At 51.2% G+C, this 24,361-nt stretch overlaps 2 protein-coding genes across 5 annotated transcripts; one reads left to right on the plus strand and one right to left on the minus strand.

Moving 5' to 3' along the window:
• Positions 1–229: 229 nt before the first annotated feature.
• On the plus strand, positions 230–1,638 carry NPPC (natriuretic peptide C). Its single transcript, XM_042820341.1, has 2 exons — positions 230–420; positions 1,336–1,638. Exons 1-2 carry the CDS (start codon positions 328–330, stop codon positions 1,636–1,638), a joined length of 396 nt encoding a protein of 131 aa, XP_042676275.1. The 5' UTR covers positions 230–327.
• A 9,125-nt stretch (positions 1,639–10,763) lies between these two features.
• Positions 10,764–24,145, minus strand: COPS7B (COP9 signalosome subunit 7B). Of its 4 annotated transcripts, none has more exons than XM_042820328.1 (7): positions 23,753–24,145; positions 17,509–17,685; positions 17,196–17,271; positions 15,628–15,716; positions 14,861–15,063; positions 13,515–13,620; positions 10,764–12,120 (listed from the first exon to the last, which is right to left on the minus strand). In XM_042820328.1, exons 1-7 carry the CDS (start codon positions 24,143–24,145, stop codon positions 11,962–11,964), a joined length of 1,203 nt encoding a protein of 400 aa, XP_042676262.1. In that variant the 3' UTR covers positions 10,764–11,961. The 4 variants fall into 4 exon arrangements, with proteins under 4 accessions (XP_042676262.1, XP_042676263.1, XP_042676264.1 ...); XM_042820329.1 differs by lacking the exon at positions 23,753–24,145 and adding an exon at positions 19,651–19,699; XM_042820330.1 differs by lacking the exon at positions 23,753–24,145 and adding an exon at positions 17,878–18,632.
• Between the last annotated feature and the right edge of the window lie 216 nt (positions 24,146–24,361).

Consider the following 24,361-nt stretch of genomic DNA (forward strand, 5'->3'; position numbering starts at 1 on the left):
ACTTTGCTCTTCGCCTCTGCAACTCCGTGAGCCCATTGCCTTGGGCTGATGTGTCATTTGTTCCTGCCAGGGGAGAGGGGACCCCCCCCCTTTAAATTCCTGCTATTGTGTAGTGGGAGGCCGGGCTGGACCTGGTTGTTTAGATGACATCACCGAGCAGGTTGGGTTATAAAATGAATGAAGCAGAAAGCCCAAGTTCAGTGGCTCGGCACTGCGCGGGCGGCAGGAGGGACCTCGCGGCTCCGCGCTGAACTTTGACTCCCTCCGTCCCGGCCTCTTCCCGGGGCTCCCCGCTGCCCCCCGGCCCCATTCCCGCTGCACCGCAGGATGCAGATCTCACCCGTGCTGGCCGGAGGACTGCTGCTCGCTCTGCTCTCCGTCGGGCTGGAGGCGAAGCCGGCGTCCCAGCTCCCGCAGAAGGTAAGGCTGCCTCTGCCCCGCTGCTGCGTCCCGAAAGAGTCCTTAGGGCGAGGGGGAGGCACCGCTCGGCCCTCCTTCCCATGGGGTTTTTTGGGTGGCAGGAGACCACCGACCCACGTGTCGGGGAGAACTGTGGTTGGAGGGGATGCTGCGTGCCCTCACCCTGCGGGACCGCAGCCAGCGGGGACACGGCTGTCTCCACGTCACCCTACGGTGCCGGAATCAGACCCGGGTGTAGGTGTGAGGTCGGAGCCCGGGGGTGGGCACCCATGGTGTCCCTCGGGATGGAGAAGGGATGTCCTGGAGGCCACCGACACCTGTGCCAGAGATATGGCACACGGAGCCGGAGTGGGACACCGGGGGGATGGGTGAGGAGTGTCAGCATGGGGAGCTGGGGGTGTGATGGAGAGAGAGGGGGTGAGCAGCAGCCCAGAACAGGACAGTGGGGGCAGTGAGGAGGAGGCAGAACTGGGAGTGCCCAGAGCGTGTTAACTAGTTGTGAGCAGCAGACCTGGGAAAGTGGGGGTCCCAGTTGTTCCCCACTTTGCAGAGTGGGGGGACAGCGGCATCAGCACAGAGTGGCAGTGACTGCAGCTGGGGAGCGGGACCATCCCAAATCTGAAGGGGCTGAGGGCTGGTGGGAAGCGGGGGGGTGGGCACGGCGACCCGTGTTTGGGGGCGCAGTCACCTCAATTTAGGGGTGCAGTGACCCCAGTTTGGGGGTGTTCCGATCCCAGTTTGGGGGTGCCCCGACCGCAGGCTGGGGGAGCTCCGCCCCAGCCCCACTCCGGGGCGCAGTGACCCAGCGGGGGCCGCGCGGGGATGGGGAGGCTGGGGATGCTCCGCCGCGGAGTGGGGACGCACGGAGCCCGGGACGCGCGGACCGGCCCGCAATGACCAGTCGTCTCTCCGCAGGCGTCCCGTGGAGCAGCGGCAGCGGCGGCGGCAGCGGCGGGTCCGCCCGAGGCGGCGGGCGCGGAGCGGGACAAGGAGAAGGAGAAGGAGCGGAACCGCGGAGGAGGCGGCGGAGGCGGCGGCACGGGGCCGCGGGAGGCGCGGGAGGCACGGGCAGAAACGCGGCCCCGGGCGGGTTGGGCGCGGCTGCTGCAGGAGCCGTCGGGCCGCCGCAATAAGGGGCTGCACAAGAAGGGGCTCGGGAAGGGCTGCTTCGGCCTCAAGCTGGACCGCATCGGCGCCATGAGCGGCCTCGGCTGCTGAGGGACCTCTGGCGGTGAGTGCGAGGCGCGGCGCGGCCCGAGGGCGGTGCTGGGCGCGGGGCGGTGCTGGGCGCGGGGCTGCGCCGGGGGAGCGCCGGGAGGGCAGCGCCCGTCCGCGTGCCCGTGAAGGGGGCGGGCGAGGGGCGCGTCCACCTTGCTGCCGGTGATTACCGTGGGACTCCGCTCGTCGAGGCCGGCCGTGCGCTGAGCCGCGGGGAGATCCGCTGAGCCCATCGGCCGGGGGAGAGACGGACGGGGCGGCGACGGGCACCGGGAACGAGGGCGGCTCCTCCGCGCCGTAGGGGACCGAGGATGCCGTCGCTCTGGCCCGGTCCGGTCTCTGCCCCCGCCCGTATCGCGGCCCGGACCCGGGCGCAGGGCTGTGCGTCCCGTAGGTACCGGCGCCCGGCCCTCGGCATCGCCGGGGCATCGCCCTCTCTCGTTGGGTTCTGATGAGAACTTTCTCCCAACTCGCCCGGCTTGGCTCGGGGCGGTTTCTCAGCCCGCGTCCTTACTGGGTGCGAGGAACAGAAACTTTCGGCCTGGGTTGGGTGGAAGATTCCCCGAATCCCAACTCCGTTCGGATTCTGCTCCCGAATCTCCCCGTGCCCATAAAGCTTTAGCGCGGCGGGCAGCGGCGGGCAGGACGAGAAGGCTGCAAGCCCCCGGCGGCCCCCCTCGTCCTTGCTGGACCCGGGACAAGCAGTCAGCGTCCCTGAGTCCATCCACCAGCGTCCAACCCCGGCGAGCGCAGGGCGAGAGATTTCCCCTTGCCGTAGCACCGGCACAGCGCCCGAGTTCCGTACCCGCACCCCAACCCAGAACATCCCGCTGGGGACGCATCTCGGGCGGCAGCGGGGCGCTGCAGGGCGGGCGCTCACGGCTCTCCTTCGTTCCACGCAGAGCGCCGGAGCGGCACCGTTGTTCCCCCAGGGCCGGGCATGGCCGCCCCCCAGGCACCGCCCGGAAGAGCAGAGACCTCCCCGGATCGGACAAAAGATGTGGCTGTGTTTTTCTTTTCGGTACGAGGAGTCATGGCACCAGCTGTTTTGGTTCTGTTATTTTTTTAAAAAGCGCTCTCTATCTTATATATATTATATATACAAACACTCACCGAGACAAGGGACAGTGCTTTTCTGAGAGACTGATGAAGCCGGCTGTATAACGTTGCTGTTTGTAAATTCATGTCATGCATAAATGTATTTATGTTGTAAAGCTATTTATATATTGTTTATAAAGAGATATTTATAAAAAAAAAATTATTTATGTAACTAAATGAGAAGTCAAGCATTGTAACATTTTTTGTCCTAAGTAGTTCACAAAAAGGTTAAAAGAAAGAAAAAAAAAATCATTCGGTGCAGCATTTGGTAACATGTCTTTATTTATCAAACCCACGTACAATTGAAACGTCAGATTGATTGATTTTAACGGAGCGGAGAGAAGAAATGGTTTGGATGCTTTAGAAAAGGCAGGAGCCAGAGAAAGGCCGTGATGGGGGAAGCTTTGATCCTGCCTGCACGGTGAACTCATGCTGCCATGCTCAGACCGAGCGGATTCTGCATGGTGCAACCATCTGAGCTCACTGCCAAAGGCCGTGGCAGCAGTGCCCGGCCCAGATGGGACAGCAGCAGTGTGACAGCAGCAGTGTGACAGCAGCAGTGTGACAGCAGCAGTGTGACAGCACGGCGCTGGGCTGCAGTCCCTGTTCCATGCCGTGCAGCTCTGGGTGCTGTACAGAGCTGCTGTCCCAGCTCTGGATGCGCCGCGCTGCAGAGCTGTGTGCTGGAGCTGCTCGCACTGCAGGACCCGGCCGTTTGCTCAGCTGTTGAGATTTCCTCTTGCTGCTAAGATGTAGAGTCCTCTCGTGCAGCAGTAATGTATTTAACCATACACCAAAATACAGTGAAGCTGCCTGGTAAGGATTCCCGGATACAGGTTCTTGCTATGTAAAGCGCACGAAATCCATTGTTAAAACATCTCTGTGCTCTGAAGGGCACAGCCAGCGAGGGGGTGAGCAGCACAGCAAGGAGGCAAACTCCCACATGAAGGCTTTTTGGTCCCATTCTTCAGAGGCCCAAGGAAAGAGCAGCAGGTGCCCAGCCCGGCTGCAATGGGAGGCACCCACTATGCCCTCCCCACTGCAGCGGGTGCTGCGAGCTGCTGTGCTCTGGCACGTAGGGCAAAGAGTGACAGAGACCTAAAGGCAAAGAGATCCTTCCCCTCAGCAACCACCAGGAAATCATAGAAACATCCAGTCATGCTCTCATCCAGTCATTAGGCAACGTGAGCTTACAGCAGGATTCATCCTGCCCCCCCCGACAGCTCAACCATCAGTTATAAGTGTGCATGCAGCATTTCCAGCCTCATACAGAGCTCTCTGCTCAGAGGCTGGTATCCAGCTCACAGTGCACACAGCAGCAGCTCATGGACACGTAAGGCATTGCCTACAGGGAACAAAACGTGCATCCTGGGAGGGATGGAGGCAGCTCCATGCCCAGCCTCAGCTCAGCCTGGCAGAGATGTCCCCATGTGATGACAACTGGCCCTCAAGGCCCTGTAAGGCAAACTGTGTGCCCACGAGGCACATCCTGCCAGCTCTGCACACCTTCACGAGACGGAAGGGGCTGTGCCAGGTGCTCCTGAAGTGATGCCCATCAGAGGGGACTGTGTCACCCAGCAAGCCTAAGGGAGAGCAAGGAGTCACCTGTAACTCAGATCACACACAACAGGTCCAGCAGCAGTGTAAGGAGACAGTCCTGCTGGCTGCCTGCTGGCTCCTGGTCCTTCAGCACAATGATAACAGCACCAGGATGAGATGAAGGGGCCCAGAGCTAGGATGGAACCATCTGCCAGAGGCCTGAGAGCCTCTGTCCAACAGAATGAACTGGCTCACCTCTCTCTGCAAATCCTGATGACCTGAGCAGAGCACACTGTCTGAGCTCAGGCTGGGGACAACCCAGATATCACAGCCCAGGGCTGCCCACGCTCTGGATTCACGTTTCTCCTCTGCAGAGTGCAGTCTGAGGGGAAACACACAGCCTCAGAGCACCGGTCCCTTCTCTCCACTGGGCTCTCTGGGAAAGAATAAGCCCAAGGAGGAAGACAGAAGGATATTAGTTTGGCAGGAGCACAGCCAACAGTGAGAGCTCCCCATGCCAAGGGAGGGGATAACAGCTTGGCTCCCTGCTTTGCTGCTTCCTCTCTGAGCACAGAGAAGTCGCCTTGTCCCTCAGCACAATGTCTTCCCACCTGCAGGACAGAACACTGTGCCCACGTGGGGATGCCAGCTGATGCAGAAGAAAGAAGGCAGCACTCGGGGCTGAAAGAGCACTTGGGAAAACCTTCAGGTCAACTCAGCACCACGTGGCACAGCCAGGAAGGAGGGTCGGCAGGGCAGAGCGGCGTGGTGAGCCAAGGTCAGCATTCAGAGCACCGCCCTGGTTTGGCACACAGGCCAAAATGGGAAAGGGAAACGGCTCATTAGAGCATAGTGAGCATCTGATAAGGCCACAATTAGGTCCCCCTGACAGGGGCTCGGTAGGAAATGAGGCCAGGAGGAAAGAGGGGATGCAGGAATCCAATTAAGAGGGAAAAAGGCATCACGTGCAGCAGAAACAAATGGATCTGACTTTGCTGCCCCTCGTGTGGTCCAACCAGGTCAAATCCTCATGACATCCATCAAAAGGACCCACGGCCAGAACTGGAAAATCTCCTCACCACATCCCAGCACACGCACAGTTTGACTGAACACCAAGAGCTGCCCTGGATGCAAGCTGCAGCCACAGGGGGGTGGCAGCCACTTCTTAAGAGTGAGCTCAGAGAATGGCATTTAGCAGAGGTGGACACGTGTCTGCATGCTTGGAAATGAGGGAGGCTGGAGTCCCAGGATCCTGTCCACACTGAGGGCACCTGGCAAACACAGCACACCTCCAGCTCCAGCAGCAGAACGAGTAGCAGCCCCGTTTGGCTTTCAGGTGGGAGCACTGTGATACAAAACAGAGGAACAGCCTTGGTTTCCCCTTTTCAGGAAATACTCCTACCATAAGAGGAGCCGCAGACCCACAGCATGGAAAAGCACACGGCTGGCTGGTGGAAAAGGACAGGAGTTCTTTCTAGGGCTGTGTACAGGTGCCTTGCAAAGGCCAAAGAGCACAGGGCAGACATTAGAGAAGGACCTCCCAGAAATAAGGGCACAGTTGCCCTCCCACACGTGGCAAATCTGTTCTATTCTCCTAGGTCACAACACACATTTCTTCCCTTACCACAGCTTTTCCAAGGTATTTACTGCTGGAGGGTCACAAAGCCCAGCTCAGGTGACAGCAAGTCCCAAGCCAATGATGAGAAAGAAAAGCCCAGAACCACAGAGCAGGGGAGCGGTGGAATTTTCCATCTGACGTGGGACTTGAGGCATTGAGTAGGGACTGCTGAGGGCTGCACACCCCCCCACCCCCCATTTGCTCCAGGGCTTCTCTGAGTATGGACTGCTTCCTTCAGAATGCAGAAAAACGAAGGGAAAGGATCACAGGGCAGCTTCCAGAGGGAGCCTGCACTTGACACAAGCATGAGTCGAAAACAAAAAGGGAATTGAATCCAGGCCCCTTCCTGTCAGTCAGCAACTAACCTTGTCAGAAAGGATGGCAGCGCTAACTGAATCAGGCAATTCATTAGGTTGGGGCACACAGCAAAAGCCCACGCTCTCTGGAGCAGAACTACAGTGAAAATCCAGGGTAATGAGTTGCAAACTGCCTTTGTAAATGACATTTCTGCAGTGACTCTGGCAGGCTGGGAAAAGAGCTAATAGGAAAATCATTAGGTAGCATCCCTTTGATATTGTTGAAAACGGCACAGGCTATTTTTCCTGCCCCCTTCATAATTAACCTGGCATACTACCCATAATACTCCAGGCCAATATTCCCAAGGTGGAGCACCTTATTTGCATCAGGGAAAAGAAGGGTACAATGCACAAGTGGAAAACGACTTCTAGAAAAGCTTAAGAAGCTTTGAGATTCCCCCCCCCCTTCCATACACATGCACTGTATCTTCTTCAATTAAATCAGCAATTAAGCTCTGCCCAGCCAGGAGACCAAAACACTTCACAAACTTCAGTCTCAAAGTCAGCACACACGAGAGAAGCTGTCCAGGGAAACTCAGCTGCTGAGGGGCTGATTTGCCCAGGGCTGCTTTCTGCTATAGCAGAGCTGGAATGGGACACAGCTTCACGCTTTGCCCCTTCTTCATAAACCTGTCCTGTGTCCTTGCTTTTCACTGTACTAAATCAGGCAACAGATTTCCCTTTCTTACATGCAAAACAGCTCAGAGGAGCGATGCCTACCCACCTGGCTCGTCTGCCAGCAAGGAGAGGTGTCATCTCACGATGGTAAAATGAATAGCATCACAGCTGGCAGGTGGTCCTGTAGGAACCAGTGCTCTCTAACAGCTGCGAAGGTGACAATGAAACACCAAGACGTTACTGACTGCATCAGCACAAGGCAGCATTAGGATTGTGCAGCATATGAGACACCAGGGCTGCTGAGATAAACGGCACCTTCAGGAAGAGTCTGGAGAGTCAACAGCACAACTTCCAGACTTCATACCCATGATGAGACGGAGCTACGGTCAGAGCAGCACGAAAAGACCAATCGCTGACAGAGCAAGGCTTCAGTGAGCCACCACCACAGGCTCTTCTGAAAATGCAGAGGTGCCACGGGTGCATTTGCAAAAAGCCTGAATGATATTGAGATTCACGAGCTTCTGCAGGAGAGCTGGAGCTGTGGAAAGGTGCCTCGCCGTTCACTAAAACCAGATCAAGTGAGGACTACAGGCACAAAGTGACAAGAAAAAGCCACGGTCCCAGCTATCACACTCTCACAATCTGCAACCTGTAGCAAATACATCAGGGCACCTTGTGAGGTCTGCAGAAAGAAGAAGCCTGTGTATCTGGAGACTGTGAGCACGGTGCTGCTCTGCCAAGTCCTCTGCCTGATCCACTGTTTGGGAACAGGGCTGCCCCCACAGTGCCACTAAGAAGCAGGCTGCAGGCAATCAGCTAAGGGGGTCAACAGGCACTCTCCTTATAGCACATCTCTCCCTGGCTTCAATCACTTACCTCTGTGGTAGGGCCAAACTTGAAGAAATATCAGCAAAATGTCAACAGTCCCTGAGAGACTTCGGCCATCGCCACAGCGCAGAGTGAAACAGTGACAGATTTCTAAAATCTCTGCTGAGAAATTCAATTGGACTGACAGGTTGTAATTCCATAACAAACACGCGAGGTTGAGGTTACAAGTAGAAACTGAGATCACTCCCAACTTTAATTTACCTTTCACGATGCCCCTGGGTTACTCTCCTTCAGATTACACAAAAATAAACTTGACAGTTTCACTTTTTGGCTCCTGTGCATTAGGTCAGAAGCTACAGAGGACTTTGTGGGGAAAAAACAAACAAACAAAAACAACCAGAAAGCTCTGTGTGGGAGCAGACAAAGGCCTGACTGGCTGGGTCCATTCCCACACCTTGATGATAATAACAAGAAATGTTTCCCTCCATGACAAATCTGTTAACAGGCTCAGCACCAACAAACCTACAAGTGCACAAACTCTGCCTGTTTTATCCCAGCAGGAGGTGGGTTTTATTTTTTATTTTTACATCAGAGGTCTCTCTAAACAGCTTAGACAGCACTCAAAGACTGAGTGCAGGATGTATCAGAACATAGGAAGGTCTGATAGCATTACCAATTTAACCTCCTGTTCTCAACAGAAAACTAAACTAGCATCCAACTCATCTAATGAGGTGGGAGGAAGGCAAAAGAACAATAGATGCTCAACCCAAACTTTGTTTTAAGGGAAAGAAAAAAAAAAAAAAAAAGACTGCTATCAGCATTGCTTTATCATGTTCCAGAATTGCCTGATGTTAGCTGCTATCAACTGAGCCACAGCAGGAACAGCAGGGACATTTGTTAGCACGAGGCACAGCTTTAGGGCTAGGGCAGTGTACCAGCACTGCAATCAGCTGAGATCCCCTCTTCCATTTTCCAGCTCAGTGCTCAGTTCCATATTAAACAAGCACTAGTACAAGCAGAGCTGCAGAACATGAAACTAGACAATAAAGCCTTTAAGAGCAGCTCTGTCTACTTGTCTCTCGCCGGGTGGAGGAGGCAAACCGAAGTTCAATAGCTCAGACTCTGTCCTGCTGCAATCTTGAAGTGAGCTGCAGCTGGAGCAGCCCATGGCTGCCATAAAACAAAGTAGGTCAGGATGCTCTCCCCACATCAGGGAGTAACGTCCAGCAGCACCCACACTAGCTGTGTTAGCTGCCTGCAACAGGCACACACAATGCACCAGGGACTGCATGAAAACCACCTCTACTTCCATCTGCCTCCTGTCCTCAGAGCACAGCTATTCTCTCCAGACACTCCCAACTCCAAACTGTCCCCAGTTCAGACCCCATCTAATTCAGACCACTCTGCTCCAAGTTGCTGCCCTCCCTGCAGTCTCCATCTTCGTGTTGTCCTTCTCAAAAAGCCCAGCACCTCCTGCATCCGTCCCTGTTAACAACTGTGCCTTCTGCTTCATTCCTGGAATAGTTTCTGACTCTTTCCTTCGAGCCAGACTCATTAACCAGCTGCTGCGGAGCTGTCTGCCTCCCCCAGGTACTCTGTGCATGTCATTTGTTAATGACTCATCTCGGGCTGGGCTCACTGCAAAGACACCCCTCTTTTTTGCTGCACCAAGTGCATCACTGGCACACCAGGACGAGCCAAACACGCAAACAGCTCAATTCTTCCCAGCGTCCCTCCCTTCTCCATGCTCTCACCATCGAGCACAGGACTGCTCTTTACTCAAAGTGCTATTTCCTCCCTTGCTTCTTTGCCAAACAAAGGCAACGCGTACTGAAGCACAGGTAGGACCCTTAGCCCAAATAAGCTTTGAGAACAGCAAAAATACAAGAATGGACTCAAGAACTTCTACCACACTAAAGAAGTTTCAGCAAACGAATGTGGCTCCAGTACCTGGCAGGGAACAAACATCAGGGATGCCAAATTCACATCTATTTCCCCTGCACCAAGGCTTGGGAGGAGCTAAACTGATTTCCAAAGACATCTGAATTCCCCTTGCATCTTTGCCGGACTGCCATTAGACATGGGAGGGAAAGAAAACAGCTTCCTGAGGACCACACAACCTCTCACCAGCCAAACTTTGAGAGGAGCTGGATGACCAGCACACTGCAGCCACCCACACGGGAAGCCAGAAGCAGACTCAGCCCCTCTTCATCACACACATCTAAGAGACTTGGGTACACGAAGTCCACCTACACCTCCTGAAGCTGTCAGCTGAACACCAGGAGATGCAAGTACAGAAACCAGAACAGACACTGCAAGGGTTCCCTTGAGATACAAGTGAAGGCTTCATGCTTCGGGCTTACTCACTTAACATTCAACATCTTTCAATGGGAATTTTTTTGGCTAGTATTTTCAAAGGAGAGAGCTGACAATGAATCAGAAATCAAGGGACTCAACCCAGAGGCAGCTGGGTGGGAAGCATTTAGATTCACCTCTTAGACTGAAAGCTGGTGTGCCTGCACTGCAGGAGGAAAGAAAAAGAGAGAATTTCCTTTCGCAAACACACAGCAGGTCCTGGAGCCAAGGACTGAGGATGTGCAGATGGCAAAGAACTCCACAGCATTTAGTGGGAGGCACGTGCACTGCACAGTGTAAATGCAGGACTGGAGTACTGTCACAGTCCTCTGCTAGAACAGCCCCCCTTCCTGCTCCTGGAAAACTTTTGTTGTTTTTTTTTTTACAACACTGACAGAAGTAAAACACTTCAGTTTGTGAGACCGAGAGAAAGGAACCCAACTGCCAAAGACAGAGCAAAGCTCCAAACCTCTCATTATCAGGCAGCAACGGCGTTTAGGCTCAGGGCTGTGGGCTCAGTTACTGGCTTTGCCACAGATCCTTCCACACAAAATTGGATAAAGATGAAGTACTGACAAAACAGGAACAGTAATTCTCTGTTTCCCAGATGCGTCAGGGAGATTAGTCAGACCTTCTGATAACGTAACATCAGGAATCAAGTAAATGCTCACGTGGACAAGTGCTAAAGCAGTCTCAAAGCCAAGACTCTGAACTCTGACATTAAATCAGCATTTTTAATTTTTTTCTAAAATGTGCTTTTTTGTGTGAATTGCTGTTTCACTGCCAACCCCATCCTCCCCCGTAAAAAAAAAACCCCGCTCCTCACCAAATCAGGCGCAAACCACCTGAAGTTGGTCTGTAACAAATTAAAAAAAAACACAAATCAAAGGCTGAAATGCTTCAGAATCACAACAATGTACAAAAGAAAAAAAGAAAATACAACCTGAAAGTGTTCAAAATTCAGAAAGACTAGTCAAGTCCATTGGTTCAGCAAGGGGATACTGCTGTGACCCTTGCCAGTGGGTCCTGGGCCACCAGCCTGCCACAGTGCTAAAGGGGCTCTTCTCCCACACAGACCACTGTCACTAGCACCCAAGGAAGAGCAAATGCATTACCCTCTGGAGGTATCTATGGGGAACAACTCACAAGCAGCTCTGAGAGGTGACATCACATTCCAAAGGAACGCTGTTTCTGCTGTGTCCATAACCATTTGTAAGAAGGAAGGCTTGGAAGAGCAGCCTGCTTCCTCCTTTCTGCATTGAAGACTCAGAGATGCAGACCAGTGCATTAAATCTGCGAGAGATTGAAGGGCTTAGTAAGGGCAGTAAACAGACAGTTAAGTAAACAGCCCAGCACTGAATCTCATCCTCACAGAGCGAGGTAGCGTGAATTACACCCCAGTTCAAAACAGACAGGGGTAGAGGAAAGGCTGAAGACTTCCATGCAAAGCAGTTCCTGGCCTAGAAACCTTTCTGCACTCCCTCAGGGAATGAAAAGATCTATGTTGATGGCTTCCTCGCTCCCAGCCTGGCTTTGGTAGCCACACTTCAACCCTGGGATTCACTCTTAGTATAGAAGTTCTCCCAAGATCTGATTTAGTACAGCAGCTTCCTAGAGGTTAAGCAGCAATGAAACTGGCTGAGAGGGAGCAAAACTGTCCACAGACTTTTTTACTGCCCCATTGTGCTAGTCCCTCTCTTCAAAAGTCCCTCTTTAAAGGACCAGAACAGAGACACCCTCGTAACAAATAGGGGCTGCACAGTGTAACTTTGCCAGGTGCTGCATTCAAACAGGGCTTTTATTTGCCAGCCTGGAAGGGGCTGGCCCAGAACCCACTGGAAAAGAAGACACAGGCCCTTTTTTGCTCCTCCTGCTGTCATTCCTAGCTGAATGACACTTGGATGGTATGTTCTAGTGACGGCTGGAGACCAGCCCTTTAACTTTGGACATCTTCTTTGTGGGCTGCCTTTGTTCTGTGTGTGGAGGGCACTCTCGCTCTACCAGCTGCTGTTCCATCTCCTGTGCCGACGACGAGGCTGTAGCTTTTAATGTTTTCTTTATGTTTGTGACCTGGCCAAGAAGAGACAGTGAGTCAGCACCTGCTTCCTTCTCTCTCTGCATTAGAAACTCTGTTCACAAACATGCTGAGAATCCCTTGGAGTACACAGGGGGGGCTATCAAAAACTCACCCTCCAGAAACAGACTCTGCATTTGAGATTTAAGGGGCAAAATGTTGTGCTCACTTAAAGCCAGCCTTCTTATAATCCATACTGGACTCAGACTGGAAACAACTAGAGATTACCTACTTCTTCTAAGAGACAAAAATACAATATTATTCCATCTTCCTGGTTGGCCAAAGAGATCTACTACTGCCTTGGTGCAGAAGTCAGCCATCTCACCATTAGATTGGCTAGAAGCAGCAGGGACAAAGGAGTCAAAGAGAAACAAATGCATGCTTCCAACAGCACTCAAAAACAAAAACGACTTCATCTGTGTCTGGCTGAGCCATGGATATGTGCTAGAAGCAGGAACAGGAACTGGTCCATGGGAGCGAGGAGTAGTGCTTCACTACTCTGGCTGACAAGGAGAGACAAAGCACCAGGCACAGTACCTTGTCTCATGAAACTCACCTGTCGTACAATCAGCAAACACTAAAAACAGAAAAGAAAAAAAAAAGAAGAAAAAAAAACAAAGAAAGCAAAACAAGTTTGGGAGTCAGGTGCACCAACTCCAGGCTAAAGGCATCTGGCAAACAAGAGGCACTATGGATGCCAATCAAGCCGCCAAGCATGAACTGCTTCAGAAAGCAAACGTAAACCTGCAGGGATGCAGCACTCTGCAAGAAATAAACCCTCAGCAAGTGTCTCCGGAGGACTATTTTCACCTTTACAGCTGTATTAGCCAACATTTGTTCTCACTACACATCAGCTGGGGCTGGCATCGTGTGCTCGTGCTGCCATCTATGGACTAAGAACAGATACAGCCTTCAGCGGGAGCGCGCCCAGCCCGCACTGCTCAGGAGCCCTTGTATGCAAAAGCAATGAGTATCGAGGGATTTTTAGTTTTAGTTTGCTTGTTTTACCCAACATTCTCAGACTGAAGTGAGGTTTTGCTTCCTTACACAAAAGAAACAGAACTATATCCAAACTCTGTATCACGAGGGCTCTTTCCCCAACCAATCAGCTACAAGCTGATAATGAACTACAAGCACTGCACCCATCTGGCCCATTTTTATACAGAAAAGTTCCAACCCGCTCAGAGTGGGCAAATTTTATGTAGGTCTTTGTGGTGTTATTAGCACAAGGAAAAAGATTTCTATTTTTCCTACTCCAGAATCTGACTTGCACAATTGCTAGAGTACTTCAGAGGAGCTGCAGCCATTAACCAGGTGTTACCAGACTATCCAGTTGACAGCAGTGTTCAATCAAAAAGCATTGAGCAGTCTGAAACACATTTGCACCCACCTCCATCTCTACCTGCTGCTGGGTTCGGTGATGGTTCTCTTTGTATTGGTTGGCTCTCAGTACTTGCTGCTCAATCCCTAAAAGAACTGCTTCACAACCGTCACACCTGCAAGACATAAAAAATATCCATGAGTATTTAGGAGTGCTCTCTGGAGCAGCTCACTCGTGCAATGTGAAAAGTTATGCTCAAGTGAGATTATCAAAAGATTATTAAATTCATACTTCCTGCTATGAGACCAATTCCAAAAAAGCTGGCAAGAAAAAGCTTTATTGATTACTTGATGCATTTCACAGCATTTTTCAGCTAGTCTGTGTTACTCTTATCTGCCCATCACAAAGTGCAGATTTATTGCACCATCAGTTGCCTTTTCAATCAGAATTATTGCTTAAAATACGTTGTAAAACAATCTAATTTTAAAACTAAACACAGGAAGTCAGATTGAGAGAATTCCCTCGTCCACCAGGTGTTCAAAAGTGTTCCTCCAACACAGAGCTCATAACTGGAGGACAGAAAAGAAACTGGCAATGGGTTCACTGTTAATTTCCAAACGATGCTGTAAGTTCGTGGAGGCTGCCAGAGCTCTCCTGATGAGATGGGATTGGGGCACTTGGAGAAGAAAAGAAGGAAAAAGCCCTGCTCTACCACAGCAGTTTAATCACTTTCTGCACACCCATTACTGTAACAAACTGGGCAGCGATTCCCAGCCAGCTCAGAACCTGCTGCAGCCTCCACTGGCTACAGGGAGATTTCCTTGAATGGGAATCTGACAGAAAGTGAGAAGCAGCTTCTCACAGGTACACGAAGACAGCACCACAGCCCCAAACACTGTGGTTGCACGCAGCCTGCATTTGCAGGAGCAAAGAAAAGGCAAACATATAACACTTCAGACTTGGAGACATCTGCCCTAAGAACTGTGATTCTCTGGAATTTCCCCACAAAGGTCTTATCACAAATGGCTGAAAACTAATAGTTCTGCTTTTGTTCTTGAGTGTAATAGCAGCACAGGGAGTGGTACAGACCCTAGGACAGTGACCACAGTTTGGCACAAACTGTTGGAAAAAGCTCTTGACTTCTCCCTAGGCTCTGTCACGTACAAGTTTTGGTGAGATTGGAATCTCAAGACCTAGCGTAGTTTGGCTTGATATGTAACACAAATTGAAATATAGATGGGATCATGGAAAAAATCACTCAAGAGACTCTTCCTTTAAGTGTCTGCTTGCAGCATAAGACTCCTGATTGGTGGAACAAGTTGAAATTAAGCCAGCACTTACAACTTCCAAGGAAGGGGAAAAAAAATAAGGCAAACTATGCATAAGAAACAATCGAGTTGGAGAGACTGCCTCACCATTCCTGGAGCGTTTTGACAATGTTACTGATGTCCTTCTTCTGAATATCCCTGCCAATACAAAAATCCACCTCTAGCATCTGGTTTCGTTGATCCAGCTTCCCCTGGATAATATCTGTATAAACCGCTTCTATAATCAGATCTTCCAGCTCCCTCAGATTCCTCATATCCAGGTCCTTCAGCAACACGGAGTAGGGAATGCACTGAAACCAGCAAGTCCAAGAGTAAGTTAACAGTCCTAACCAGAAGGAACAGAAATAGTGTTGGCAGAAGGTCAGGGCCCAAACATTTATGGCAACCTACACTTCAGTCTGAAAGTACAACAGGGACAAAACAAATGCCTGCTACTACGCTATTTAATATTCCAGCACGGGTTGGGCAGGTCGTGAAGTTTTGGCACAGTGCCTTCTGGAGGAGAAAGGTAAGGGGACTGGAGAAGAAATTAAGAGTGTGGATTAGTTTCCTCCAGAACAAAAAGGTTGTCCTTTTAAGGATGATTCCCCAGCTCCAGCAGTGAAAGAAGCCGTACAAAGTTTCCCAGCCCTTACTAATCCAATGGTATGGCTGTTCTGACACTTCCACACCTCATCCCCAGAAGTCCATTAAGTTCATGTCCCAAATGCACCGTGGGAACATCACACATCACAGCTTCTTTCCAAGTTGCAGCACTTCTGTGAGCACTCAATTTAATATAACCCTAATGCAAAGAACTGATTCCATTTCCAACAAACAAACAAAAGTCTGCTGTCATTCATAGTGTACTTTACCTTCATTCTAGAAGCCAGGCTTACTATTGTCAAGTGTTTCAGCTTGTTTTTCTGAGTTGCTGTTAATTCAGGCAGATTATCTTTGTTTGCTGTCAATGTTAAAAAAGATAAGATTCAGAGCTTTCCTACACAAACAACATAGTCCAGGTTGCAGAACCACTGGCCAGTCACACTATGCTGAATGCTGAAAGGAAACTCTGGCTACTGTGGGTGCTGGTAAAGCAGAGCTGTGCCCAGAGATAAAGAGAGGAAAACTTTAAATTGCAAGTTCACAATTCCATTCTTCACTGTTTTAGTTAATTCTGGTTTTGGAATTGGAATTCACACCTGCACAAGTAATGCCCTGACAAAACAGCTGGTATATGCTTGCTTTCCACAACCAAGTTAATTTTGTTTCATTAATGGGCTGACAAATTTAAGCCTCCTTTGCTGATCTGCTTGTAAAATGCAGTTGGTTTTCTCTCTGAAAGCTACAGAATTTCTAGTTGAGTGTATTAAGTATCAGACTGAGGACAGGAGGAGAAACTTTGAATCCACACACTTATATAGCCTCACTGTCACCATACTGTATCCATAAGCCTTATGAATATTTAAAAGGAGAAAGGAAACTGCCAGCTTTCCAAATCAAACCTTTAAAATATCTGCTTTAATGAAAATCAGTGCTTTGGTGTGCTCAAGTTCTCTCAGCCATCCCATCTCATTCAAAGATCCACATTTTGACCAATTCTCCCCTTTGCCCTCTCAAAAAAGAACTGCACTATGGTGGGCTGGGATGCAGGACCAGCACATGGCAAACACATCCTCTGCTTGGTCACAGAATCCACGAGGCTCACATTGTTCTACAGCCATTGGAATTTCCAGCCCTTACATTTACTGATGCAACTTCTCACCAGAACTGGATGCTCACCCACCGCAGCGACAGCCAGCACCAATGACAGAATTATTTGTCACAGTCTGTAATAGCCTGGATTGAACTGCTACCCACAAATCAAGAATTAATTAGTGCAAGAACTGAAGCACATCCTAACAGACAAAAGGATGCTTCACATGTAGCCCTTCTGAAGACGTTGTAGGGTCATTATTACAATTTCTGTTCTAGCAAAGAAACGTTGCATTTTGTTTCAGCAATGCTGTCACAAGAAAAGGTTATAAAAACCTTTATGGTTTAAATGATAAATAATTTTCAGAACAATTTTTACAAAGTTTCTGCAACTTCCATAACCAGTGCCTTTCAAATTTGAAAACAGATGTCTGAAATTGTACTTTGCAGATGTAAATGCCCTATGAACATCAATGAATATTGCTACAGACCAGCTGGATCTAGTGTTGCAGTCCGAGCCAAATACCAGAGCCTCTCATCTGGTTATGGCCCTTCCACTTCTTTTCAGCACTTAAGAAGTGCTTATGACCCAGTTACCCCCTACAAAAACTCTCCCAAGCAAACTGTGTGCTTAGACACTTTAACCAAGCCACACTACACCAGCTACCACAAAAAGCAAAGAACTGTCTGTGACAATTCTAATGAGCAATGCAGCCTTGCAGTCTGCAAACAGGCAGCAGTCTCTTACCTACGTAGTCTGGGTACGTCCCATATGCAAACAGGTTCAGCAACTGGAAATAAGCAGCATTAGACCCTTCAGCAAGCTGGATGGGAAGAAAAAAGAAATCCCATGGAACACAGTCAACATGAGACTGGCAGGCAACTTCTCCACATCTAAATAGATACAGACAAAAACAACGCCAGCTTCATACACAAACATCTCAGAAACAAGGCAAGTCACACCAGGCCTCTCCTGGCACAGAAATTTCACAAGGAAACTTCAGGAGAACCTTTACATTGGGAGTACAGAGGGAGCATTAGGACAGAAACTCATTTCTTACCTCTTGCACATTTGTTAACTCCAACAGCTCTCCAAAGACATAAACCCCAGGAGCCTCCAGCACTTGGTTTATCAGAGCAGTCAGAGCCGAGCCACTTGTACCTTTGGCTAGTAAAATAAACTGCTCTAGAAGATTGCAGGATGGTTTCTGTTCTCCAGCCATTCTAAGCTTTTCAATCTGTCAATAAAAAAAGATGGTATTAATTTACACATTCCCTCATTGCTAAATTCAGTCCAACCACATGTTAGAAGCAGTAAACTTTCAGCATGAGCTGAAACTGCTTCCCTCTGGCATTCAGAGGGACCCTGCAGGCTCAAATCCCCATTTATCTGGAAAGCAACAGATTTGCTTTCAGATAAAGAAACAGACCTGAGCAAAATTTCTGCAGGCTGGTCAGCTCCCTCAAGAATCCACTCCTGTTAGTAGGTAAGGAGTTTACATTTCATGCTCTTTTCAGATTTTTCCACCTACTGATGCTGTCAAATAAAAGACAACTGCAGAGGTGTTATCACATGTTATCAGGCATGACATCCATGACATCACTATGCCTACCACAGGGCAGCTAAGACTTCCTCTTTCCCAAAACTCATTGCACAGCTGCAAAACAGCAGCTGGCCAAATTCACTTGGAAGAATTCAGCCACCTTGAGGCCTGCATAATGCACTTTTGACATCACCACAGACAAAGCATGAGTACATAACACCCACAGCTTTCTTAAGCCTGAAAGGAGAAAAGAACTGTGGCCTGTACACAGCCTCCATTATACAGTGAAAGTGTTTTGGGGAAACGGTAAAGCTTCAGTGACAGAAACACCCTTTCTACAAAGGCTCTATTTTAGTCCCTGCAAAGAGAGATCTTTGTCTTTCACTGCTGCCTGACACCTCCTGTGTGCATGCTGTCTCTCAGCATTAGCACGTTGCTTTTATAAAGCACTATTTGTAAACTATGTGAAACAAAAAGACATTTTTACAAACACTAAGAAAAGAAACTTCTAAAGCATGTTACTCAGACACCAAAGAACTTAGTGGGGGGAGGGGTGTTCTTCATGTTATATTGATGTAAAATGACTCTCAGGTATAGGAGGAAACCCTCCCTCTGGTGAAGAAATCAGATACTGGAGAACCAGTATGTTGGGGCTGAGCCCTGGCACACGGCCGCTTCAGACAGGGTGCAGGGTGACACGGGTGTCTGCTCTGCAGGCAGTGCAGCTTCATTCATCACTCAGCCTCTGAAAACACACTTAGCTCCATTTCATTCTTAGAACCGTTTGAGTTGGAAGGGTTCCTTAAAGGCCATCTGGTCAAACTCTCTGCACTGAAAGGAACACTTACAGCTCCATCAGGTGCTCAGAGCCCTGTCCAGGCAGACCTTGGGTGTCTCCAAGGATGGGGCACCACCACCTCTGTGCAACCTGTACCAGTGCCTCACTATCTGAATCTCCCCTTTTAGTTTGAAAATGTTTCCCCTGTCCTATCACAACAGGCGCTGCTGAAGTCTGTCCCCTCCCTTCCTACAGCCCTCCTTTGGGTACCCAGAACCCCGTTCCCACCTCTTCCCACTGCCTTCCCTCCTCCACACCGCCCAAGCTCTCAGTTTGTCCTCACAGTGGAGGAGGTGTTTCATCCCTTGGATCATTTCTGCACTCCCAACCTAAGAAACGCCTGCAACACAGCCCCACTCCATCTGCCTCCCAACCCCCGAGTGCCCCCACTCCCCCAGGTGCGGGGCAGGCACAGGGGCAGACACTTCCCCCAGCCCGGAGCCACGCTGGGAGCAGAAGGCAGAGCTCTTGGCTCCCTCGCCTCCGTCCTCGGTAACCAACACAGGATTACAAAAGAGACGTGGGATACGGAGAACTGAATGCCAATTCTTCGCCTCTCTCTCAGAGCTCACGTTCCAGCGCTACCGCAGCCACACGGAGCCGTGCCTCCGGGACTCCGCCCGGCTCCAGGCTGAGAGCACCGTGCATCACCCCGCTCCGCTCCCCGCTCCGGCCTTCCCCGGCGCACGCCGCGCCCTCCCGCAGCAGCCCAGGCACCCACCGCCCCGCTCCGCCTAGAGCCGGAGGAAGCGGGGCAGAGCTCCGCGGGCAGACCGGCCGGGAGAGCGACTCTCCGGCTCGCTCTCCCGGCCTCGCCTTACCTCGCCCCGCGGCCTCTCCACCCGCCTCCCGCCCCGCGGCTCCCGGCGCCGTGCCCGCCGCGCCTCAGGCCGCCATGATGGCGGCGCGGGGTCCGCGCGCGGCTCCTTCCCCCGGCACGCAGCGCCGCGCTCCGAGCGTTCCGCGTTCCGGCCCCGGCCGAGGGTCGCCGGCACGACGCCCAAGCAGCGCGCTGTGCCCGCAGCGCGGCCTCCCGAGCCGGGTGTGGCAGCGGGGCTCAGATGCGGCGTGCCCTCTTCAGCCAGGTTTGCCCCTTCCCGATTCGTCCCCTCCTGCTCCTAGGGCACAGCTCATCCCGACCCCCCCCCGTTCTGGTCTCCGAATTGCCCGGTCCTCACGCCCACGTGGACAAAGCCACAAGCGCACAGCGCCTGCCCTGCCCAGCCCTCATCCCTGCCCGCAGCAGAGGCCATTCTGCAATCGATGCACCAACATCCACCTGCAGACCGTGATTAACACACCCCGCCTGATGCACGCTCATTTGTTTGGCTGGGGTGATGCTGGCAGTACTCGTGGCATCCCCAGGAGCGCGGGACGCCAGGCTACCCCGGGGCTGGGCCGGGTCTCCCTGAGCCATCACACCAGCGGCCCTCAGAGCAAACGCTCGCTCTCAGGCTGCACCACTTCCTGAAAACCAGTTTAATTACAAGCAAGCAAAGTGTCTGACTGTCTCAAGGGCACAGCAGGTGTTGGGGATACGTCGCGCCGGGGCACCGTCTGGGTTTTTTTTTTTGCATTCCGCAATGACCTGTGCAAAGGGCCTCCATTTCAAAGCTACATTTTAGTGTGTTCTTTGTTCTGAGGGCATGACAGAGTTGGGTCCATTTTACACTTACAGGTTCCATTCATCTTTTGAATCTGTGCATATGCTACAGCCTTCAGAGTGGATTAAATCTTCCATTTTATGGCAAGAACCAGACAATGCCTGAGGAGCCGCAATGGGGCTGTTAATGGCAATAAACAATTGAGCAGTTGTGCTGGGCAGCACAATGGAGGCTGCCAGCTGAGCCATTGACCAACCAGCCCGCCAGTTCTCCTGGGGTGCAAATGGAACCTTGCCAAGAGATGGGGTGAAGGATCACAAGGTGCTAGAAGTGGGTTTTGGATCTTGAGGCGAGCGGTCGGTGTGTACAGGTGACAAACGAAAAGACTGAGCTCAGCCTGCAATGTGGGGAATCAGGGGGGCAGCTGGAGGAGCAAGGACCTCTCCAGGAGACAGACCCAAACGATTCCACGGAACCAGAAGAGCAGAGGTAGGAGCAGAAGGGCTGTGGGAGCTGTTTCCCTTCCTGAAAGCTGCACACTTGTCTATGCCGTGCAGCGAATAAAGCATGCTTCTGTTTAAAATTCCTTACCAAACAGCAAAGTGCTTCTGGCTTTAAGTCAGCCAGTCCCTGAAGATCAAACCATGGACCTGCACAGCCAGGAGCGAGGAGCTTTCGGGGAATGAACATCAGAAACTATTAGGGAAACTGACAGGGCTTAGCCTGTGCTTCAGAGCCATCCACAGCTGATCCCCAGAGTCCCATCTTCCAGAGAAGGGCAGTCAGGAGAGCACAGAGATGCAGCTGTTGGGATGCTTTGAAGCTCTGAGTGTCACAACAGCAAATTGGATGTAAAAAAACTAGGCCCAGCACAGCAAGGGAACTCAGCCAGGGCTATAACAAGCCATTCAGTAATTTGCTTAAGCCACGCTTAGATCTCATCTGCACAGGCAAGGAGAATTAACTCTTTAATCACATCCTAAACAGGCCCTCCACCATGGCTCACACTACCCCACAGGTATACTGACACAGCTGCCCTGGGAGAAAAGCACATCGCCTCATTCACCTCAAGAGCTGTTACAACTGAAATCCAGGGCCAAAACAAAAATGGAAATACATGGCTGTGAGCTATTTCCCATGGATCGTTTTTGCAACCTCTTGTTGGAGCCTGCAGAGAAAAAACTGCCAGCTGATAACAAGCCCTGCTGCATTAGCTCCTTTCAGGTCACCCAGGAGGGTCTTTCTGTCAGGCTGTCCCAACATCCCCTTGACTGCTGCCCACCAGCACGCCTGTCTGAAGCAGTCTTTGGAGAATAGCATCAGTTAAGTTTTTGGGATGGATTTTTTTTTTTTTTTTTCTTTAAATAGAAAAATACAGGCATGCACAGCTGTCTCGTCCCCTTTTAAACTGCTACTGCAACCTCTTGCTCCACCCACGCAGCTTTCCACGCTCAGGGAGATGGTTAATCCATTTTATCTTTTAATGTTGGCATTATCTCTTGACTCACGCCATCTCTTCCCCTTGTGATCCTGCAATCTAGGTCCCTTTAAGGCAGCAGATAATTTCACCTTTCTTTCCCATGTTGCCTGAGAAAAGAAACCATAAATTCAAAGGAACCTCTCCAAGCAGTGGAGTCATGAAGCCCCAGAAAGAGACTTGAAGTATACTGTTTCTCTCAGCTGGGAAATAAGGCATGAGGCTGCAAAGTCACCTGTAAGTGACTGAGATAGGGAAGGCTGTGATTACAGCTCACTGCCATCCCCCTGTCCCACAGATTCTGTCATACCAATCTCAGTGTCTGGAGCTTCAGGCTCCTGAGTTCCAGCTTCTGGCTGCTCACCCTGCCCATGTCTGCACTCTGCTGCCAGCACCAGCTTCATCCCTTGTCAGTGTGCACCTCTCTGCACCATAGCACGTGATTCTAGAGCTGTTTTTCATCCCCTGAAATCCCAGTTCTGATGCGTCATCGGCAAGAAAGTTCTCTCCTGGTGTCACCAAGGAGAGGGCAACTGATGAAAGCAGGTACTTTTGTGTTTCTTCTCTTTTTCCTCAACTTCCATAAATAAAGTGGTTTAAATAAAAAAAAAACTCTTGTGAAGAAAAATACTTAGGACAACATGGGAGCTTACCAATAATCCACAAAATACACATTATATTAAGAAACTATGCACGAGGCTAGGTTTATCTAGGATTAGGATCTGATCTCTAAAGCATCTATTAATTTAATTTCCAACCAACTTAAAGCAAAACAAAATCAACTGCTGACACCACAGCTATGTTAAAAGCAGGAGCACCTGTGCCTGACCCAACTGACAGTAGGCCTATGGGTAAGCTGGGCTGTGTAAATGTTAACACCATCCTGGATGTAGCTTCATTCCTCATCCGCACATGCTTCCACCATACTTCACTCATTTATTTTCTCCCTCCTTTCAGGCTTTCAACACCATAGCTGCCAATGCACATCTCTAGAGCACAAGGTGCTGGGGACACCCAAGAGTTGCTAAAGCAGCTCTCAAACTCTCTACGTCTCCCAGGATCCAGAGAATAATCATCTCTCACCTTGAGTAAGCCAAAAGAAATGTGGGCATCTGGATAATGTCAGCTCGGAGAAGGCCCCAGCTTATGAACCTATCTCCCTGAAACACCAGCTCTTGTACCAGTACCTTTGGAGAACAGCATTGCACATGTGCTCTGGGGAGGCAGAAAGTAGGCTGGAGGCATCTCCTCACCTGCAACGACACCTCAGAGACTGTGATGCCTGCTAGATCTGCATGCTCCAGAGGTGTAAGAGCAAAGGTGAGCTTTTTAGAACAAAGTGGTGCAAGGGAATAGTGAGACTTGCAAGAAAAAGTATTTTGAGAGGAAAGAACTCAGGGTTTCCATCACTCTGGACAGGAAAAGGTTCTTCAGTTAGAGGTTGGCTGGGTGGTGGCACAGGTTGCTGGAGTTCAGAAAGCGCCTGCACGGTGCTGTTAAACACATGATCTGAGTTCCAAGTGGTTCTGTGTGGAACTTCCAACCAGGAGTTGGGTCCAACGATTCCTATGGGTCCCTTCCAATGTAGGATATTCTGTGATTCAGAACTCAGACCACATGTTTGACAGCACCGTGCAGACACTTTCTGAACTCCAGCAACCTGTGCCACCACCCAGCCAACCTCTAACTGAAGAACCTTTTCCTGATACCCGATCTGAACCTCCTGAGCTAAGCTGTCTCAGGTACCAGTGCCCGGTGCATTCCCCAGACTGCACACCTCTTCCCTAATTTTGCGGGGAGGGGGGTCAAAACTGAGAGACGCAGAGGCTGCCAAGCACGTACCTCCTCACACAGCGTGGAGAGCTTGGGAACCCGCGTCAAAACCACAAAGGCCCCAACACCGACATCTGGAAGCACCGCCAGCCGCGTGCCGGGAGCCCTCCTCTGCCGCAGGGGCTGCTCGCTGCCAGAGCCGATTCTCTCCGGCTGCCGCCTCCCAGGAGCCCCAAGAGGGGCGGGACGGAGCCCCCCGCGCTGCGGGCAGAGCGGCACGCCGCGCTGCTGCCCCACACGCTCTTCCCTCGCACACGATCGCTCGCTTTGGCCTCCTCCACATCTGCTGCCGCCCGCGCTCTCCCTGCCTCCCTGCCAGCTTTTCTTCGGGAGCGCTCGCTGCCCTTCCCTGGACGCATTGGGAAGCGGCGCGCTGTCCAGAATGCAGCGAGGCCGTTCCATGTTAAGCTATGGGGCACCGGCGCCCCCCGCCACCGGCGTTAAGGTCAGTTGTAATGAAACGCCGTCGCGCGTTCGACGCTGCCTCGGCCGCCGCCCAGCGCTCCGCAGAGGGGCTGCGCCACGGCGCCGTACTGAGCAGCTCCGAGGCAGCCTGCGTCGCGCTTCGGTTTTTCTCCCGCACGCGGACCGTTAGGAGAGGGGCGCAATACGTTAACG

Source organism: Centrocercus urophasianus, unplaced genomic scaffold (genome assembly GCF_019232065.1).
Source record: "Centrocercus urophasianus isolate 14NV4802_14NV808 unplaced genomic scaffold, USGS_Curo_1.0 seq_19, whole genome shotgun sequence".
Taxonomy (NCBI): Eukaryota; Metazoa; Chordata; class Aves; order Galliformes; family Phasianidae; genus Centrocercus; species Centrocercus urophasianus.

Bases quoted from the DNA above. Each gene is read 5' to 3' on its own strand.
- NPPC (XM_042820341.1), top strand. From the start codon at position 328: ATGCAGATCTCACCCGTGCTGGCCGGAGGACTGCTGCTCGCTCTGCTC. The intron at 421-1,335 runs GTAAGGCTGCCT...GTCTCTCCGCAG, and splicing joins CGTCCCAGCTCCCGCAGAAG to GCGTCCCGTGGAGCAGCGGC.
- COPS7B (XM_042820328.1), bottom strand. From the start codon at position 24,145: ATGGAACGGCCTCGCTGCATTCTGGACAGCGCGCCGCTTCCCAATGCG. The intron at 17,272-17,508 runs GTAAGAAATGAG...CTTCCCATCCAG, and splicing joins AGTTAACAAATGTGCAAGAG to CTTGCTGAAGGGTCTAATGC. The intron at 15,064-15,627 runs GTAAAGTACACT...TGCTGGTTTCAG, and splicing joins GCCTGGCTTCTAGAATGAAG to TGCATTCCCTACTCCGTGTT.